Source organism: Impatiens glandulifera, chromosome 5 (assembly GCF_907164915.1).
Source record: "Impatiens glandulifera chromosome 5, dImpGla2.1, whole genome shotgun sequence".
Lineage (NCBI taxonomy): Eukaryota > Viridiplantae > Streptophyta > Magnoliopsida > Ericales > Balsaminaceae > Impatiens > Impatiens glandulifera.
In genome coordinates, this window is record NC_061866.1 from 40,215,826 (window position 1) to 40,231,668 (window position 15,843).

The 15,843-nt window shown below is 34.3% G+C and overlaps 1 protein-coding gene across 1 annotated transcript; it reads left to right on the top strand.

Annotated features, from left to right (window-relative positions):
- Positions 1–3,897: 3,897 nt before the first annotated feature.
- Positions 3,898–5,543, top strand: LOC124939338. The gene is made up of 3 exons (XM_047479820.1): positions 3,898–3,984; positions 4,156–4,671; positions 4,872–5,543. Exons 1-3 carry the CDS (start codon positions 3,898–3,900, stop codon positions 5,541–5,543), a joined length of 1,275 nt encoding a protein of 424 aa, XP_047335776.1.
- Positions 5,544–15,843: the final 10,300 nt, after the last annotated feature.

Sequence of the window (15,843 nt, forward strand, 5' to 3'; positions counted from 1 at the left end):
GCCGGCGACGACGGCGGCCGGCGGCGACGACGTCTCCGTTTCCATACAAATCAAACCCGATCCGAGCTCTTCTAACCTAACTAATTCATTTATGTTTATCTATTGCCGATTTCTAACCCTAGATCTATTTTGCATGCAGGTTTCTTATACTAGGGTTTATGTGATTTCTCCGATTCTAACTATTTGAACGGCGTCGAGGTAGATCTTCATTCTAACAGTTATGTTCTTGTTTAGGCTTTCTTCATTTCATAAACCTTTTCATATTTCCTTTATGTCCATCATTTTCTCCGTTTTGTTGATTCTTATTGCTGATATGGTTCATATTGGTTCATGTTTGAGCATTTCGTTAGGTTATTATTTGTTATTTGTTCATAATTGCTGAAAATCTATGTCTGATAAGAGCGTATGTGTTTCCGTTTCAGATCTGCTTACCGTTTCGCTACGGACTTACCGTTTCGCTACGGACTTACCGTTTCGCTACGGACTTACCGTTTCGCTACGGACTTACCGTTTCGCAGTATACCTCGCGATTCGCTAAGTATCAAGATTTTTTGTTATTTATAGTTAATCATGAACTTCATTTGACTAGGTATTTACATCACTTCATGGTTATGAAGAGAACATGTGTTAACAAAACAAACCTTCTAATTTTACATTGTAAACATTTAGATTCTTCAGAAAATGCCTTTGAAGAATCTATCATTGACCTCCAGATAAGAAATAAATTTCAAACAATTTTCTCTTATCTGGAGTTCAATGATCGCTTCTTCAAAGACTTTTTCTGAAGAATCTAAATGTTTCCATGTAAAATTATAGGGTTTGTTTTGCTAACACATGTTCTTTTCAAAACCATGACTTTGTTGTTGATACCTTGTCAAACGAGATAGATTACCTATGAAACCAATAAAAAATTTTGTACTTGACGATTCGCTAAGTACTACGAGCTCCAGCTAGGAGAATGGTTTGAATTCGATTTCGTTATTAAAATATATTAGCGAAAACGTATTCAAACCATCTTCTCTTAGCTGGAGCTCGTTGACCTCCCGATTCGCTAAGTCCCTCCCGATTCGCTACGTCCCTCCCGATTCGCTACGTGTCTCCCGATTCGCTAAGTCCGTCCCGATTCGCTAAGTCCGTCCCGATTCGCTAAGTCCGTCCCGATTCGCTAAGTCCCTCCCGATTCGCTAAGTGCCTCCCGACTCGCTACGGAAGTTGAAGAGACGCGCGTACTCACACGCGCTAGACCTTATATATTCAAAATATTAAGAACATTTCATTTCAACCGCCCGACTCTCTCTCTCTAACCCATTTTCTCTTCACTGAATCTTGTCAAGCTCGATCATTTCTGCTTTCTTCTCGTTCGTGGTTAAGGTTAGTTCATTATCATTTTCTGCTTTTTTGTTCATTGGTGGTTTTTGCATGTTAGTGTAATGTTAAGTGTTTCTGTTCAGTATATATTTTTCGCCAGTAGGGTTTCTGTTCAGTATATTTTTGTTTGTTGTCATTAGGGTTTCATTAGGGTTTCGCTAGGTACCTTCCGATTCGGTAAGTACCTTCCGATTCGGTAAGTACCTAGCGATTCGCTATACCTAGTTGTGGCCGATCATTTTCTGGTTTTTTGCTTATGGATTTTGGTCTTTGCATGTTAAGTTTAAGTGTTTGTTTCAGATTTTTTGTTTAGGGTTTTTGCATGTTAAGTTTATTGTTGTTTCTGATTAGTTTCGTATTGTTTCCGATTCGGTAATGCTGTCTTATGTTCAGTTAACGGCGGTTTCGCTCGGTACCTCTCGATTCGCTAAGTGCCTCCCGATTCGCTAAGTACTTAGCGAATCGGGAGGCACTTAGCGAATCGGGAGGTGCCTCCCGATTCGCTAAGTTCTTACGTTTGTATGTGTTTGTTCGAACATTTTTTATGATGTTGTTTCCTTTTGTAGATGGCAGAAACAACTGTTACTGAGTTTCCCGGTCGGATTTCGTGGAAAAGTGCCCTCACCCTGAAGAAGATTGTGAATAAGTTCGAGGAAATGGATCTTCTGGAGAGTGTGTACAATACCCAGTTCAGATCATTATTCACAGCCCCCCTCTTGCAGTTCTCAGGAAGTATTGTTCATCAAATGTTGTTGAGGCGGTTAAGCTCAAACTCCAAGGAGATAACTTTCATGGTGAATGGGCAAAAGCTTGTATTTGGTATGAAGGAGTATGCGTTGGTTACCGGCCTATGTTTCGGCGTTTATCCTGAGTTGGACCAAGAAAAATTGCGCCGTTGTCCACCTCTCTCGGTTAAATACTTTAAAGGGAGCATGAGTGTGAAAATGTGCGAGTTCGAGAAGGCTTTTTTCAAATGCAAAGACAAGGAAGATGCATTCAAGATGGGGCTGGTATGCCTGATTTGCCAGTACATATTCACATTTGACCCAAAAAGAGTTATATTTCCAAAAATACTCAACCTGGTGGAAGACAAGGACACTTTCTTCCAATATCCATGGGGGAAGGTCACCTTTAGAGCCACCCTCAAGGGTTTAAACAAGAACATGAAACACCTCTGTACCTCATTTTTTGAGAAGAAAAAGTTGGCTGAAGATCCTTATGCTCCTTTTGCATATAACATCTATGGGTTCGCATTGGCACTTCAAGTGTGGACGTATGAGATCTTCGAAAACTTTATCCCTAAATTCGCCAGAAGGAATGAGATTAATGACCCTCTACGCCCAAGGTTGTTACTCTATCATTCCAACAGGAAAAACACATCGATGGAGGTTAAGACTGCTCTAGAGACCACGGATGTGACTGAGATGGAAGAGTCCTCCATGGAGAAGAGGTTATACAGTGGTGATGTATTTGAGCAAATCGACGAGACAGCTGATGATTTTTTTGAGGGATTTACTGATGGGAAGGTAATAAAAGATGATGTTGATGAAGAAGAAGAAGAAAGTGAACATGAAGAAGTTACTCCGATTCCCAAACCTGCCACGAGGAAGAGAAAGGCTGATGCTACTCTTAAAGAAGCAGCCAACTTGAAGAAGAAGCTTGCTTATGAATCGATTCCGGCCCACATTCTTACTCCCCCATCCGCGACCTCAAGTCCTCGGGCTGACACACCTTCTCCTCGGGCTCCAACACCTACTGTTGGATGTGATTTTAATGAGATGAAGGAGGAGCTGAAAATAGAGTTGAAAGAGGAGATGAAAAAGATGAAAACAGAGCTCATCAAAGAGCTAAAAATCACAATCCAACAAACTCAACAAACTCACGTTGAGTCGTTCAAGAAGATGGTTTTTAATATGTCCACACAGTTGTTAGAAAAATCCAACAAAAGGATGTCCATATTATTAACCAGATTAGATGATATGGAGGATAATATAAAGAAGAAGAAGAGTAAGAAGAAGGATTCTAAGAAGGCTGTGAAGGTTGAAGAGGAAAAGACTACTGAGGTATGGAGATATTGAATTTTGCACTTTACATTTTATTTCGCTAAGTACATATCTGATCTAACCAGTACATATTTTGCAGGTTAAGGATTCTAAGAAGGATGTCGAAGTTGAGAAGAGCAAGGTTGAACAGGAGGAGGAGAAGAAAGAGGTATTCTGCGAACTTTTCGTTTCGCAAAGTAGTTTCCGTTTCGCAAAGTAGTTTCCGTTTCGCTAAGTTAGTATTTTTCGTTTCGCTAAGTTAGTATTTTTCGTTTCGCAAAGTAGTTTCCGTTTCGCTAAGTTAGTATTTTTCGTTTCGCAAAGTAGTTTCCGTTTCGCTAAGTTAGTATTTTTCGTTTCGCAAAGTAGTTTCCGTTTCGCAAATTATTTGTTGTCGATTCGCTAAGTGTGAATTTTGTCTATTTTGTAGGAGACTGTGGGGGATGATGAGAAGGTGAATGATGGGACTGATGGGAAAGACGATGTAATGGAGGACAATGAGAAGGTGGAGGATGAAAAACAAGAGGACGTTGAGAAGGTGGAGGACGCACAGAAGGTGGAGACCGATGAGAAGGTGGATGATGATGAAAAGATGGATGAGGATAAGGTGGAGAACGATGAGAAGGTCGATGATGAAGAGAAGGTGGAGGATGAAAGAAAAGACAACGATGAGAAGGTGGATGATGATGAAAAGATGGATGAGGATAAGGTGGAGAACGATGAGAAGGTCGATGATGAAGAGAAGGTGGAGGATGAAAGAAAAGACAACGATGAGAAGGTAGATGATGATGAGAAGGTGGAGGATGCGAAGGTGGAGGACGTAAAGATAGAGGTTGAGGCTAAATTGGAGGACGGTGTGGCTAGGGTGGATGATGTGGAGGTTGATCTGAAACTGAAGGATTTGAAAGTGAAGGTGAAGGATGAGAAGACTGTGGGGGATGTGAAGGCAAATGATGACAATGATGACAATGACGATTTCCAGTTATACAATACTCCTCCTAAAGGAAATTATGGGAGGAGAGTGAGGAAGCCGAAAAAAGATGACTCGTACACCAACCCTTCCTTGTCAAAAATGCCCAAGACAAAGGATCCTATGAAAGTGAATCACCTTCAAAAATTTGATGATGAGCTACTTCATAAAGTAAAGGCGTGGTTGGATGATCCAAAAACCGATAATTCGACAACGGATTTACATACGGTTCAAGCAAAGAAGGAAGTGTTGGTTAGAGTTGTAACAAGGCTTACATGGATTGAAGACGAGGTAAGTCGTTCAAATCAATTCATTAATCTTCGTTTCGCAAATTACTCTTCGTTTCGCAAAGTACTCTTCGTTTCGCAAAGTAATCTTCGTTTCGCAAAGTGCTCTTCGTTTCGCAAAGTGCTCTTCGTTTCGCAAAGTACTTACTTAGTCAATGTTGTTTGATATGTACTCAATGTATGTTGTATGCTCCCATTGTGCAGGAAATCGATGCATTCTGCCATCTTCTGCGGAAAAGGATTTCCTGCTATCCCAAAACATATAAAAATACACTTGCGGCAATTGGGGATTGCGTATTGTCGGATAGAATCAGGCGACTGCACAGGGATTTTATTAAGGATCCTGCCAAATTTCCAGTCGACGAATTCAAAGACTATTATATGGGCGCACCACATAGATATATGCCAGAGTGGTCTACAATTGACGACGTCTACATGCCAGTGAACATTAACCAGAAACACTGGATTTTATGTGTAGCACGTCTTCAAAAGTACCGCATTGACGTGTACGACTGTGACGCCTATCTTTATAAGAATCTGGATCCTTATTTGAAACCCTTCTGCGACATGATTCCATGTATATTCGCCAAAACAATCACTCCCGGTGAGAGGGTAAGGTATCCTAATTTCAACTTCGAAGGCCCCCTCCAACCAATGACATACAAACGGTTTCCACACCCCAAAGTGAAAACCGCTGCTCCTAAGGTTGGAGAAGTCCCGCGGGCAACAGAGAGCGGGGACTGTGGGGTCTTCACGCTAATGTACATGGAACACTTGACCGCTAATCAACCCGTGCATAATGTGACCTCAGAAAATATGGGATTTTTTAGGCAGAAGATGGCGGTCCGGTTATTCCATCAGATTATGGAACCTTAAACATTATTATTTGTAAATTGGATAACTTATTTTGATGTATTGTAAACCTTGATGAATATGTTGGAAGTTGGATTATGTATTGTAAATTATTTTGTGTAAATTGATGTATTGTAAATTCGCAAAGTACTCTTCGTTTCGCAAAGTCCCTCCCGTTTCGCAAAGTACTCTTCGTTTCGCAAAGTCCCTCCCGTTTCGCAAAGTCCCTCCCGTTTCGCTACGTGTCTCCCGATTCGCTACGTGTCTCCCGATTCGCTAAGTGCCCTCCCCCATCAGATTGATTATATTTTCCATCTGTTTCTTTAGCAACCTTAATTCATTTCTCAATTGAGATTGGATTATATAATGCCAATTGACAATATTTTAAACAAGCATTAAACCTCAATTAATTAACAACATACCAGTACCATAGTTCAATTAAAAACATATATTACAACATAGTATCTATCAAGCTAAAGGTTCATATTGTTGAGATGATGAGTCATGCTGCTTAGATGATGAGTCATGCTGCTTAGATGATGAAGCTCGTGCAGTAGATGGTGCAGGCATCACTGCTTTGCATGTTGCCCTATTATGTCCAAGCCCATCACATGAGCTGCATCGTCTCGGGATCTTACGGACCTCACCCTGGGATGACCTACGCTTTGTTTGTGGCCTGCCTTTCTTAACCTTCACATTTGGTTTAAGACATGAACGTTGCTTGATATTTTCGGGAACATCCCAATTTTCTTCATCACCGGGAGGATAACATGTCTCGGCATATGAATTTATCCAACACTCAGTTGTGTAATACCTGTGTGTAGGGAAAATATAACGAATTATTAATTGGTTAAACAGAATGAACACGTGAGCTAGATATTAATACCTTGAACAGAAGTCATAAGAAACCAAATTCCGACTACGGGCAGCAGCCATTGCATGCGTACAAGGAAGACCCGAAACTTCGAATACTCTACAAGTGCAGTTCATGTCTTTCAAATTGACTTTGAAATGGGACTGATTGTCATGCACATAAAACTCGAATCGGTTAAGCGATTGGACTGTATAGAATCTGGCCTTCTCGAATCCCTCACGTAACACCTTCTCATAATTTGGAGATAAAACTTCTTCGTGATTAGACGCTCTTTCTCTTCTATCGTTAAACCATTGTTGTATTGTGAATCTTAAATACTCAGCCATTTCTGAAATGGGATACTTTCTGGCTTCCCTGCTCTGACTATTGAAACTCTCAGCATAATTGCTTGTCAGTTGATTGTATCGCTTACCGGGAAAAAATGCTCTACTCCATCTTGGGAACCCAATTTCTTCCAAATAGGCAGCAATCCTGTGATCTTTAACCTTGATTTTCTCAAACCACCGATTAAATTCTTGGACAGTGTATGCCCTTGAAGCCGAATCAAACTCCGCATGACACTTATCACTTTTAAATTTGGCCACAATATTCATCTTTATGTGATATGTGCACGCGCCGTGGTCTGCTTCTGGGAAAACAGCGCACAAGGCATTAGCGATGCTTGGGTGTCTGTCGGATACGAAGACGAGATCATCAACTAATCCAATTGCGTCTCTCAGTTTTTGCATGAAATAAGTCCAGGAGTTATTATTCTCTGAATCAACAACGCCGAATGCGACAGGATATAGTTGCTCATTCGCATCCAATGCAATAGCCACCAATAATTGACCACCCACCTTGTGCTTAAGAAAACTAGCATCAACACATAATACAGGACGGCAAAAGGATTTGAAACCCCTAATTGAGAGGCCTAGGGACATGAACATATACTTGAAGTGACCGAGCTCGTCTGTCTGTATGTCGGTTATGGTACCAGGATTACACTTCTCCAACATGTAAAGGTATGATGGCAGTATTCCATAAGAATCCTCTACCGTTCCTCGCACCGCTATTAAAGCATTTTCCCTTGCCCTCCATGCCTTATTATAAGTCAAAAATATCCCATAAGTTGTCTGCATGTCTTCAATTATTTTCTTAGGCAAGTGGTTATGATGATGGTCCATGTACTTGCTCTTCACGCACTGCCCAATAACCCATGCTGGTGTTTGCATTTTTTTCTTGGGCCTCGACAAAGTGGAGCATGAGTGTTGATGCTCAAATGTCCGGATCTCAAACATCTCAGAAAACTTACCTTTCACAGCCCGCAAGCTCCACTTGCATGTCTCATCCAAACATTTGAGTTCCCAAAGATTTTTCCTTGACTTCTCCACTTTGAATTCAAAATGATTGGCCATCGCATATTTATATAGAGCAAGTTGAAGTTCTTTTTTATTTTCAAACAACGAACCGACTTCCAATACGGTTTCACTAGTTAATGCCATCGCAAATGTGGGGTCTGGCGGTGATGTGTCTGTCGGGTCTGTCGATGGTGTACCCATTGAAGATCGTCTTGCACTAGATGGTGTACCCATTGATGATCTTCTTGCACTTGTTGGTGTACCATTATTTGATGCCTTTTTTGCACTAGTTGGTGTACCCAATGATGATCTTCTTGCACTTGGTTGTATAGGTATTGATGCTTTCTCACCACTATTAACATGCAAGTCCTGAGTAAGTGGGATGTGAGGCAAAGAGGTTTCTCCGGCTTCATTTTGACTTTCAACAAAGAATTCCAAGGGTACAACAGGTGGAACAAATTTCTGAGTAAGTTGTGGTGGTAGTATACTTTCTTGAGTTGGGTATGTAAGTAGTGGTATCTTTTCTTTAGTAAACGCTGACTTCTCCACTACAGATACACACAATGGTGACACTGTTCGACCCAAAATCAAGCGTGATAGATATGTGTTCAAATCCCCATCATTATCAATAAAAACAGGTTTTGGATTTCTGATATTCGGAATATCATACTTCACTTGGACCACTAAATCGTATGCTGATAACTGGAGATTAAGTCTATCGTAGAGTATATCAAGTAATTCAGCATAACGAGTACTTTGGGGTAGATCAAATGTTTTGATTGAAGATGCATCAAAATACAGTATTCCATCAGCATCAAGTTTCCACTCTCCATTATAGAAAACGAAAACTTCAGCTGCAATATAAAAAACATGATTTGATTTAGAGACGTATAATTAATACTTCGCGAATCGAAAGGCACTTAGCGAAGCGGGAAGTCCTTCGCGAATCGTAAGGCACTTAGCGAAACGGGAAGGGCTTCGCGAATCGTAAGGCACTTAGCGAAACGGGAAGTCCTTCGCGAATCGCCAGGCACTTAGCGAAACGGGAAGTAAACCCTAACCAATCTCAGAAACCGAACATCAATAAAACATGCTTCAAATAGACGTACCTATTGGAACAGTGCTCGTGCACGTCGTCGAGCTCATAGTGGATTTCGAATGAACTTCGCCGCCGAGATCTCCCCCGAGTTCGTCGCCGCCGCCGGAGTTTAGAGAGAAGGAGGAGAAGAGCGGGAAGAGAGAGAAGGAGAAGAAAAGAAATGAAAAAAAAGTACGGCGCTTATATTAAATAGTAAGGGCAATCTGGACATTTCACATATCGTCACTTCGCGAAACGCTAAGTGACTTAGCGTTTCGCGACGAGGGCAAAATCGTCCAAAAAAAATAAAATCACCACGAGCGCAATTAAATTATCAAAATTCCACCAGGTCAAATAACCCGGTTTGCAAGGTCGTTTCGTCAAATTTCCCCTTTAGTGCTTCTCTATCGGTTGTTGGTCTTGGCGACTCTGCACAGTACAATAAAGAAGAAAATAAAAATATATATATTTGTTGATCTGTGTGTACCGTGAGGGAGAAAGTGTGTATGTGTGTGTGTGTGAGAGAAATTTAAAAAGCAAAATGATAGACTGAAGAAGAATAATTCGAAGTTGCAGTCCTCTTCTGCACACCTACGAACTTGTTTGTTTTTTAAATTATTTTGACCATAGTGATTTTTAATCATTTCAAATATTTCTTAGATTTTAATTCATAGTGTTTGGATATCAACCGGTGACTTTCGGACAGTTTAATTTGGTTTGGTTTGAAAATAAATATGATGAAATTGATAAATAAGAGGTGAAGTTTGTTCCCTTTTACATGTATTTATTGAAATCTATTTAAAATTATACAGTTATCATAATCAAATCAATTTGATTATTATATAAAAATATTTTTAATTTTTTTTAAATAGTACATGTATATTAAAAATGATAAAAAAAATTGTTTAAACATAACGACGAAACATGATATGAAAACAAACGTTACTCGAACGGTTAACAAACTCGTAAATCCTTGAAAAAAACGATTAACTCACCTACCGATTTTCCGGAACGAATATCATAAAACATTATAATAATAGTAACATTATGAATGATACGAATCAGATTATTACGATCATTAAAAGTTCAACGATTTCTTTCAAACTAAATATTTTATCAAAAAAGATTGAGATGGTAACTCAAATATATAGATCTGTTATATCAGCTACATACATCAATTCAATTTTCTCAACAACTATTCAAAAATTCGGGTATCACCTAATAGATTTTAGTAATACTTCACAAAAGACTCTAGATACTAGTACAATGCAAAAGTAAGTGAATTGTTGATTCAACCTCCCCATGACATATACGACAACGACTAACCATAATACAATATTTTTTCATACTTTGAACTTGACGAGGTATTGGGTGCTTGCGTGCCCTATTGAGAGTATATTTCATTCTCTCTGAACCAGACTAAGAATTTCATCGTAAATAACACTCAATCGAAATAACGAGATTTTAGATGAAATCATTAACTCACAAAATTCTCCTAATAAAAATTATATAAAATCATCTTAGCAAATATTTTAGCGAACAAATTATAACAATGCCCCGCATAAAAAATATTCATGTCTTAACAACACATAAGGTCTTGTTTAGACGAGAACACTTTCTTGTGTCCTACTAAAAGTAAACCTATATTATCATAGGAACTCTCTATCATGTTTAATATCCTCATACGAATATATAATGAAAAATACATATTTTTTTTAAAAAAATTCCTTTCCTTAGGTTATTTACTTAATGATTTTGAGTGACAACTTTCCATGTGTATTGAATGTACATAAAAGATTTGATCTTGGATATTTCAGCTTTTAAGTCCAGTTTATTTATTAAATTTGCGGGAATTAATCGCAACAAAGCGTTCTAAAAATAAAATAGATTAGAAGGGTCAAATAAGGAGGCTGTGACGTGGGTTATAGTGTAAATACTAGTTACAATTATGAAGTTCTAAGTTGTAGGGGACTTCCTACCAACAATAATTTGTAGGGGCTACATTAATTTACACTCACTAGGCACTACTTAGGCGGCCTTGTTTGGTTACTTTAAAAAATAAGGCTTGCTCGGTTGAAGCTTGTTTGATATTTTTTTTTAAATAAAGGAGAATTAACATGATATTTTCACAGTCATAATCTCGCTTAAACTTAAAACGTTTTCAGATATAATCGAACTCGTAAATTTTTTATCTTTTAAGCCGACTATTATTATTGGGCTAACTTGGTGAGATTTTTTTTTAAAAAACTGTTTTACCCAAACATCGACCCTTTCATTACATATATTTTCAATCGTCAAATTATTAGATTTATTAATCAAAATACATTTATTTTATTTTTTATAAAATTTCATTTTAAATAAAAAATTATAGTAATCAATTATAAAATTCAAATTATGTAATTTTTTTCATCTACCCATTTTCTAAATAAAAATCCACTGAAGACCTTTAGTAACCAATATGAAAAGATCTGGAAGTTTATTTAAATAAATTTTATATTATATTTTAAGAACTTAATTTTTTTTGATAAATAAATAAATAATATTAATATATAATAATAAAATAATTTTATTAAAATATATATATATATATATATTCATATTTTAATTAATAAATTTAATAATTTTATTTTGAAAACTCAATTTAATAAAGTATATAATTAAACCAATCAAATCATTTAATTTATTAACAAAAATATTTTTTTTTTTTTTTTTTTTAAATATATAGCTCTAGCTAAGCTTTGTTTGATGAAAGTATATAAATTTAAAAATAACCTTAAATTATGAATTCAAATAGTTTAACTTTATCTTGTAAAATATTAAAATAAATAATATTCCTGTCATTTGGTCTAAATAATATTGAAATAATTCATCTTTTTTATAAAATAAATTACACTTTATCTAACTAGTTAAAGTTAGTTATATGATTTATTTTTTTTTAATTTAAGAAGTTATTATTACAACCAATATTTATAGTCCAATTTTAATTTAGAGTATTCTTAGTTAAAATCAATTTTTAACTTTGACAAACTCTCATTTGAATTACTATACTATTTTCAAATAAGTTGTAAAAGTATATGATATTAAAGTTGACAATGATCTAAGTAGGGGTTCACTATACATAATACAAAGAAAAAAAAGTTTGATGTTTCAAATAAATTACAAATTTGGTAGTGTTAGATGAATGACAATTATAACTTCACTTACAAATTTTAATTCAAATTCACTTATTTTGAATGTTTTTTTTCTTCTTCTGAAAGTATTTGTGTCACTCCCGAACACTTATAAAAATAAATCAAAATATATAACTTCACATATAAATTTATTTATTTTATAAAAATTATATGTTTATTTCTTTACGATAATATAAAAATTATATATATATATATATATATATATATATATATATATATATATATATATATATTTAAATGGTGTAAAACTCAAATCTATATCATTACATTTTTTGGATTATCTCCTCACATGTTGTCTTGCAAACCCTGGTCCCCTTCTCGTTTGGCTATGTTTTTCAACATGGATTGACATAAGTGATTGTGATATACCCATGAGTATGTATAAAATTTTAATTTATTAAACTATATATATTATATAAAAATAACTTTTTATCAAATATATATATATATATATATATGTATATATATATATATATATGAATATATATTTTTTTTAGTTTTAAAACTATATTGGTTTAATGAGATATTTTAGTTGTATGAAGGTGTCATGATCCATTAAGTGTTTTCATTCATTTTGTCAAGACTATCATATTAAATTATTTGTATTTTTCTTTTATTGAACTTAATTTATTGTTGATGGAAGTATATTAATTTTATTTTAAATGTTTGTTAAATAATTATTTTAAAATATTATTTAACATATTGAATTTTTATCATAATTTTATTTATAATTTATAATATTATTGACATGACTATAATAATTCAATAAAAATAATTTAAAATTTGAAAAAAAATATTAAAAAATATATATTAATTATCTGTGTTAACTTTTAAAATGAGGGAAAATTTTATTTTATTATTATTTAATAATATATAGAATAAAATGAAGTCAAAATTACATTTGAATGAAATGTTATATTAATCTTTGGATGCTAGATCTCACTTTTATATGTGACCTAATTGGATTATTTTCAAAATGAAACTTTTATGCTGCCAACCCTTTAGATTTAGTGATACATATGTGGTTTAAATGATTTTACATCACTATTTTGACTAGCATGTATCTCGTGCATTTGCACTAGTAATAATATAAAAAACCGTGAAAAAATATTACGGTAAAATTTTTATGGGCGGGTCAACCCACAATCCGACCCAAATATCCATTTACTCTCACATATATCCAAATTAACCACAGCTCTCGACCCGGTAATCCGGACACTTTAAAAATTAAACATCATTATATATATATATAGATTAGTTAGTTAAAAAGTTAAACTTATACTGTTAAAATGTCACACGTTTATCAAATTTTGAGTTGAATTTAAAATATAAAGTGTTATTAGCCTAGTTGGTTAAAATGTTGTATTAATTTTGTTAGGTTGCAAGTTCGAACCATACCTATAACATTTTTAATTTTATTTTTAACCGTTTTAAGTTTATGGGCGGGTCAACCCACAATCCGACCCAAGTATCCATTTACTCTCACATATATCTAAATTAACCACAGCTCTCGACCCGGCAATCGGACACTTTAAAAATTAAGCATCATTATATATATATAGATTAGTTAGTTAAAAAGTTGATACATTTATATATTAATATTTTAAGTACTTGTTAAATATTTTTTTTATCATTATATATTAATAAATTTTAAGTATTTTATAAAAAACAAATTTTCAAAATCAACACTCATCAATATTATTTTTAAATAAACCTAAATGTATTTAAATAAATCCTTACTAAATAAGCTCTTTTGAATTGATTGTGTTGAGTTTTTCTAAGACATTGACTATAATAAAAAATTATTTTATTATTTGTGTAAACAATAAAATCATTCGATTCATTAACCAAAATATTAAAATATTTTATATTTTAAAAAAATTATTAAAAAAATTTATTTTCTAAAGCATCGATCAATGTTTTTAAAATAAACCTAAGGAACAAACTCTTAATTCTTTTATGTTTAAACTTTCTACAATATGCACTCTTTTTTATAAAATTATAACCTTCAAACAAAACTTAAGTACACACATATCAAATGAGTTCTAGCTTGGATATTTTAAAAGTAACTAAAATGAACGATAGAGATTGATTTAAATTTGTAAGTGAACTTAGGTCAAAAAATAAATGATCATATAATTTCTGAAATAGTAGTAGAGGAAATGATGAGTTTATTGACCCGACACAGAGGTACGGTTGCCACTTGCCAGCCCATATGAAGGATCATAGTCATGTCATCATTAACATGAAATCAGTGTCATCATTTTAATCTCTGAATAAAATCATAATTCTACAAAATAGCAAATTTAAGTCCTTGTTTGTTTTTTCAATCTCAATTCATAACATGAAGAGATCTAGTAAATATCTTATTTCAAATCATTTTCTATAAGCTTATTGTATGACTCAGCATCTTAGCTAGAAATGATTCAATAAACATCATTTGACATGCTATATGATTTTTAACCATCAAGTTTGACAAAAAGCTCCAATTAAACAACAAAATTATTTCTTTTCACCATTATAAAAAAAAAACTTGATGTTTTAGAACATTTCTCGATCTTATAAAAGTAAGATACCAAACTAGTTGTCAAAAAAATACTTGAAGTTCACCAGATAAACATAATAAGGTGGAAGTTCTAACTTTACACAAAAATAGCACATGAAAAAGTGCTCAATGGCTCTTGCAAATGTTCATAAATAAAGTTCATCCCTCCTTATAAAATCCATTATTAGGTCACTCAACTTTATAGTGCTAAACATGCATGTATGTTTCAAGAGAGTATTATGAATTAAAGAAGAACTAGCATGACACTTCACAACTATGATTTTTCGTTTAAACTCAAAACATTTTCAGATGGAATTGAATCCGTGACATTTTGGTCTTTAACCGACTATTACCACTGTACTACATTAGTGGAATATGTTTCAAAAGAGTATTAAAATCAACATCGTGGAGTTTGGTCTACCGGGCGAAATCTTTTTAATACAAATGCTACTAAAAATTAGGGTTTAGGGATAAATTAACGATTGAATCTAAACAATAAATAGGTTTAGATTTACATTGATGTTATATATATTATCATGTCAAATAAAGGATCTCTTAGTGGTTCCGAATTTCTATAAGCCATCTTTTTAAAAGGAGTATGTTACATTGTATCGGAAACTACGATCTTATGTCGGATAAAAGTATTGGTTTTCCATTTCTCAAAAGAACCCAACCATTTGCATTATATGATTGTGAATGAAAAAAAAAGGCATTCAACAAAGAACCCTTTAATTATTAACCCAAAAGCAAAGTGGTCAGAGGTCCAAAAGAACACGAAGTACTACTTTAACATTACTTTTGAATCATCCCCATAAAAAACAGCTCTTTTTTCTTTGCCTTAAAAGGCAGTTAAAGGGCCTTTATGTCCCCCACACCACCACTCATGTATATAATTATCACCCAACTCCAAAGTATGGCTCCTTTTATAGATCTGTTTCATGACCCACTATTCATCATCTGCTAAAATTGATTATTTTGTTCATTCTTTGGCTTTGAGTTTCGAGTTGTTTAATTACCGTCGGTCAAATAAAATAATTCAAATTTCATTCAATGTGCTCGCTCCGAAACAAATATTGATGTCAAAAGAAAAATTGCGATAGTAAAACTGCAAATTTGAAGATTTTAGCAACAAAGTAATAAACTTCGAAGAGCTTTCTTGATCTCATGACCTAAAGGTTTATAATTCATCAAAGTAGAACAAGGAAAAGTTTTAAAGAAATTAAGCTTTATGGTTTTAGTATGGGTGTCCAATTTTATGCATGTTGTTGAGAACTCATTTAAGAATATACATGTGATGGT

What these genes read in the sequence shown, in the direction of transcription:
- LOC124939338 (XM_047479820.1), top strand. Translation starts at nt 3,898, where the DNA reads ATGGAGGACAATGAGAAGGTGGAGGATGAAAAACAAGAGGACGTTGAG. An exon ending in AGGTGGAGACCGATGAGAAG is followed by an intron (nt 3,985 to 4,155) that starts GTGGATGATGAT and finishes GATGAAGAGAAG; the next exon opens with GTGGAGGATGAAAGAAAAGA. An exon ending in TTACATGGATTGAAGACGAG is followed by an intron (nt 4,672 to 4,871) that starts GTAAGTCGTTCA and finishes CCCATTGTGCAG; the next exon opens with GAAATCGATGCATTCTGCCA.